The sequence below is a fragment of the Centruroides sculpturatus genome, unplaced genomic scaffold, assembly GCF_000671375.1.
Source record: "Centruroides sculpturatus isolate CEXI.00-Female unplaced genomic scaffold, Cexi_2.0 scaffold200, whole genome shotgun sequence".
NCBI classification, from domain to species: domain Eukaryota; kingdom Metazoa; phylum Arthropoda; class Arachnida; order Scorpiones; family Buthidae; genus Centruroides; species Centruroides sculpturatus.
In genome coordinates, this window is record NW_019384495.1 from 279,619 (window position 1) to 285,618 (window position 6,000).

General features: G+C 35.6%; 1 protein-coding gene across 1 annotated transcript; it reads right to left on the reverse strand.

The window, feature by feature from the left end:
• Nucleotides 1–249: 249 nt before the first annotated feature.
• On the reverse strand, nt 250–5,296 carry LOC111621895 (4-hydroxyphenylpyruvate dioxygenase-like). The gene is made up of 13 exons (XM_023364148.1): nt 5,169–5,296; nt 5,070–5,096; nt 3,028–3,090; nt 2,803–2,950; nt 2,646–2,728; nt 2,487–2,576; nt 2,307–2,413; nt 2,162–2,239; nt 1,887–2,049; nt 1,744–1,815; nt 1,555–1,671; nt 1,366–1,488; nt 250–480 (listed from the first exon to the last, which is right to left on the reverse strand). Exons 1-13 carry the CDS (start codon nt 5,169–5,171, stop codon nt 406–408), a joined length of 1,149 nt encoding a protein of 382 aa, XP_023219916.1. The 5' UTR covers nt 5,172–5,296; the 3' UTR covers nt 250–405.
• Nucleotides 5,297–6,000: the final 704 nt, after the last annotated feature.

Sequence of the window (6,000 nt, forward strand, 5' to 3'; positions counted from 1 at the left end):
CAACTATCGTTATTTAATTTAAAGCCCTGGTCAACTCAGATAATTGGCATTCTACTGAAATTTTAAATTACTTTTGCAATAAATGTGTTTATTCTATTTGCTTGACTTCACAATTGTCAAAAATGAATCAAATTCGGTTTTACCCTCTTACAAATGGTAAATTACAATTATTGTATGTGGCATCATAAGAGTTTATATTGCATTGTCTAAGAATATGTGAAAACAACAAATTATCACGCACACTAGAAATGATTGTTTTATGTAAATATATTTGTAATTGGAACCAAACATTACATAGAAGTATCATAAACTTGGCTGCTCATCATTGAGAAATTTAAGACATTTATTTTTGGGTATTCAGCTTTTAGCATTACACACCAATAGGACTGAGGCAGATGTCTCCATTTACAAATTTCCTCTCTGCGCCTGGTCTAATTCAATGGCCTCAAATAGAGCTTTAAAGTTACCGGCTCCAAAGCCCTAAAATACAAGGAGAAAAAAATTCAACATTATAAAAACCAATTTCTTAAAGAATATTTTGTTTCTTCAACAGAATTGTAATTATGACTAACATGAAACTGAGAAAATCTACCAAGATGTACTTTAAACCATAAGACAAAAACCACTGCTTATGATTTTAATTGTTGAAAGAAATCACACTATCACCAGCGTTTTAAATCATATGTTTTTTAATATATTGTGAAATACCTTATAACACACACATTACTTGTATGATGCTAAGATGTGTAAAATTAATTTTTTGAAGGAAAATTTCATTAAACTGCTAACTATGGGAGTCATGTTTGGATGGAAATTTTTGACATAGCAATAAGGCATCTGGTTATTTCTGTCATGCAATAGAAATAACATTTCTATTGGGATAAAAGAAATATGTATATTTCTATTTTTATAAGGGGGATAAAAGAAATATGTATATAAAGGCTGATTCGGACAGCCATTAATCGATCCAACCCTGGAAAATGACAAAGGGCATTTTCCAGGGTTTAATGGCTGTTTAAATCAGTCTATGCAGTTCTTAGTTTGAAACGAAGTGCATGCAAACATTGCTTTTAGAAGTAATTAATACCCTGTTGTTTTACATTTGTGGATTTCAAGTATTAGAATCTACTTTCAATGGGTAATATTGAATAATTTTACCTCGAGAATGGTAATATTTTCCATAAAAGAAAGTCTAACACTAGCCAAATGGCTTTCAACAAAAATTTATTCTCATGTTTTTTAAATTACTTCCGGAATTTGATGTAATCTCTAGTGAGAGAAATTCGGTGTTTAACTGTGTGGTTCTAATTGTCAAGAGAAGGAAAGAAATTCGAACATCCTGTCGAGATAACTGATACTACTTACATTATGATTGTGACGTTGTATGACCTCTAAAAAGAGGGTGGGTCTATCCTGCATGGGTTTAGTGAAGATCTGCAGAAGGTATCCGTTATCGTCGTAGTCGATTAAGATCTTCAATTTTTGAAGCTGTAAAGAAAAACAAATTTGATCTCTTGCATCGTAATTGGACTCTGATGGGAAAATACTGTGTACCATTCCCAAATCCTCTTTTATCTTGACTTTGGAGTCTTTCAGGTTCTCTCGAAGTGTCGTGTAGTAAGTGTCCGGGACAGACAGAAATTCCGTTCCTCTTTCTTTCAGATTCTTTATCTTTAAACGATGATAAACGTGTCATCATCATCATCCAAATAAATTACAAAATTATTAAAGTGATTTACTAACCGTTTCGATTATGTTCTTGGTGTTTAATGCAATATGTTGGATTCCCGGTCCTCCGTAGTAATCTACGTACTCCTAAGATATTAAACGTTATCGTATGACGTAACACGTGCGCGGCTGTGTTTAACGGGAAGAGGGCCCCATACCTGAATTTGTGACTTCTTCTTGCCTGGAGCCGGCTCGTTAATGGGCATCTTGATAGTTTCTTCGTAGTTGGTGACCACGATGGACCTGAGTGCCGAAAATTGCGTGTGGATCTGGCTGTCGTCGACGGACCAGAAGCGATGGAAGATCAAACTGTTCTCGTACCTGGTGGGAGAATTTCGATTAACCGTTCTAGTCCTCGGACTATTTACTGACCAGATCTTGAATATTCGAGTCTCGAGGTTTGTGTTATAAATAGACAAAAGATAATACAAACCACTTGGTAACCGGAACCATCATGTTATCTGGCTGATTGCTCACGCAATGATCCACAAAATCCAGCTTTACACTAGGTCTGTTAGGGATGCAGAAATTAATTTAGCTGCAAAAAGTTCTTATGAATTATTGTGAACAATAATTACAGTTTGGAGAGAAGAGAATCTCCGAGAAGAGGTTTCTTGTAACCCGGAAGGAATAATCCATTGTAGTTCTTAGATCGTTCTACCAAGGTGTGCGTCGTGTCTCCAAACTAAACAGAACAATAATTAACTTAATAACATGTAATTAATTTTTTTGTTTGTGAGTAAAAATAAATAAATTACAGTGTGAACTACGGCAAATCTAACTGAACCATGTTCGTCTTTCTCTTCCCATATGTCCTTCACAATTCTCGCTCCGCGTTGTCTCGCACACTGCAGAAAACATCGTTAATTGTTCTTCAATTCACACGCGTGTTAATAACACACATCTAATTAGCATACCTTCACGATGGCATCCAAATCCTCCACAGCAAATGCAATATCCTTGACTCCATCTCCGTGAGTTACGAGATGGTCTCCCATCACTGCAATTATCAATTATTACGTATTTTTTCGTATTATATACGTCACACGGCGAGAAAAAAAAATCGTACTTTACCTTTATTTCCCGGCGTCAGGGCCGAGGCAAAAACGAAATAAATCCTGTTCTGCTTCACTACGTGGGCCACCACCTCCCTGGATCCGGTTTCTAAACCCTTATAAGCTAGAGGTTCGAATCCTAGCTTGGTGCAATAGTACGAAGCTGCCTGATAAAAAAACATTTTCCATTCTTTTTTATAATTACTAAAACAATTAAGAGGTATAATTATGAAATTCGTCTAACCTGTTTCGCATTTCCAACCCAAAACGTGATGTGATCAAAGTTGAGGAATTTGCCAGCCTCGGGCTGAATATACAAGTAAAAAAACAACGTTTAAGTGTCCCGAACAGGTAAATAGGGCTTTTTTTAAACTCTTTCGGCCTTGTGGGCACTAAGAGGGTAAATAGGGCTAGAAGACTATAGGGAAGAAAATTCGATATACCACTCGAGCTTTTCAAGGCCCACCGATGGTCGTGTGGATAAAACAGCCGAACACGCGACAAGGTGACAATTTAATGAGGTTCGAACCCGGTGATAATCGCGGGTTCGAATCTCATTAATTGCTACGTGGTTTTCCGGTGTTCTTTACGTGTCCGACGCCTAAAAAGGGATCAGTTTCCTTTAGAAAGTCCTCCTGAGAATGCTTCCTCTAGTCAGACGACGTATCATACCAAACCAGGATTGGAGGCGAAATTATTTGTACCTAAAACTTGATACAAGTAATTTCACGCGGGATTTTAGACCCCCCTCAAACTCCAAATTTTTCATTTTATCAATTTATCAACCCGCAAGAGCCTCGACGGTTCTTCATTCGGATTAGACACAGTAAAAACAATTGTAATTTCACCCGTTTTCTTCGAAATGGCAACAATTTAATCATCCGAAATTTCACGCGACAGATTAGAAAAGAATTTTCCTTGACCTTTTAAATCGACCATCCTCGCGTGTTGATACGGAATCTTATCAGAAATTCGTAAATTATTACCGAATTACACAATATAAGGACCACATCGACCGCGCAGCAACGCGCTTACAAGTGAAACACGGCTCTAACACCGGGCAATTTACGTTCAGTCAGACGGTGGCTAATGGATACGTCATCCACCGATTTTTATTTCGGTCACGCCAGTCACCGAAACGTATTTTGCATGCTAATGTGACCCGCGCGTGCTTCCTCGTGAATGAACGTGTTTCCTCCTCCTGCTCCTGTCACCGGAAACCCTTTCACTAATTTAATAAAGAGGGTGAGCTTGAGAATATTTCGAAACGGCTATCTTATCGCTAACAAAATATTTAAACTTTCAGCTTGCGTAACGGCCGATCGTAAACGTAACAGATCATCCGATAGTGTGACGTTATATAAGTTTCTGTCTTTTTTTTTTAAGATTCGTGGTTCTTTTTTAGGTACGACAAACGGACTCGCTCAAATCTCGTTTTAAGTCGGCATTTATGTTACTGGAATGGCTTATCTACGTTCACACGCCCAAATTTGTCTACTTTCTCGAATTTGGTGTGACGCTCGAACCCTAAATTATCCGCGTGACCACCCAAAAAATGGGAGCATTATCCATTTTTAACCTCTCTTATCGGTTATTTTAGGGTGTAGCTAGGATAACGGACAAGAAATTTCGCAAAATTTCATTTGTAAATTAACAATTAAAACGTTTTTTCCAAGTGTAGACGTAAAGGAATTAATAATTTCCTCACGCAAACCGAGTGTTTATCTCATTCGCTACCGTAAATTGCCCAATCTGGTTGACCTTTCGGCGATGGTCAACGGTGTCAGAGATAAAGATAGCGTGATATTTAGACTTTCACAAGTTCTACATTGATTAAATCGTTTAGTAAATGCGTAATTGTATAGCGGGGTGGAGAAATGAAGAAAGTCGGTACGAATTTCTCCCCCCCCCGAAAAATGGAATTTATTAAAGTTGTATTTTTTGGCAGCGAAAACGCATTTCTAAAAATTCGACTCAAACTGAAATTTTAAATAATTAACTAATTTAAAAAAAATAGAGTAAAATGTCATTTTTAAAAATACAATATTTTAAAGCTACAATTTTAAATTTCTTTTCTAATTAAAATTTTTTTAAAAATTCTGTATTTAAGCGTCCGTTTATAAAATACAAAAAAATTTAAATTGTAATTTTCCCCCAATAAAATACGTTTTTACGTCATTTAAAAAGTGTAAAGTCGAATTTTTCGAGTAAGAAAAAGTAATTTTCTTACTGTTTCCGCGCAAATTAAAGTGCTCACACGCGAAAATTACACTGGAAAACACATACCTTCGGTCCTTTATCCGTGTAAGACGTCTAAAATTTTTTTTAAAAAAAGACAAATAAATAATTGGGAATTTTTAAAGAAAAGACAAAATTAGACCTTACCATTTTGGAGAATTTTACAAATGCATAATTTACGCATGCAGCCGGTGAATATATGCTTGTCCTCCAGTCGATTCACTTCCTGTTATTGGTCATCGATTATAATCGATACCCAATGGCTAATGAGTGTCCTCCATAATTACCTTGAGGGAGAAATATATCTGCCAAAAACACAAGAATGGTGTGTATGGAATTTTAATATGCCAGATTATCGATTAGTTACGGACTAATATTTATAGAAGGGACAACTTTTTTTTGTGCGTGTTGTTTTAATTAATAACTCGCTTTTAATGTCAATGTTTCAAGTAATTTTTAAAATATTGGGCGCAAAATCAGATATTTTTGTTAATTGATACATGTTAAATAAAGTGTTTTTATTGCTGTTAATTTTAATTTAGTTTGTATTTTATATTGTAAAGGCTTTTATCATCGTCAATTATCAATAAAGCTTTATCATCATAACAAGTTCAGTTTGATGGTAGCAATTCGCACAAAGAAGCAAACTAATGTTTGAAGGGATCATCCTTCCTTCCGTTATGATGATAAATATACCGATACGTTGTTTCATATTGTTATCTTTTAAGGGAGCTTCGTCCATTATAACGATGACGATTCTTCTGTTGTCTTATTTTGAATCATTATTAATGATTCGACACTTCTATTACGATGATAAAATACTTACCACGATGATAGAAGAAACATCATCATTATAATGGAGGAAACTCCCTTTTAAAATTACTGTTTCTTATTTTAAATTCTTACCTTCGAACGAAGCTTCGTCGTTAATTACGATGATGATTGAAGTTCCCTTCGTAGCCGGTAATATAACGACGAA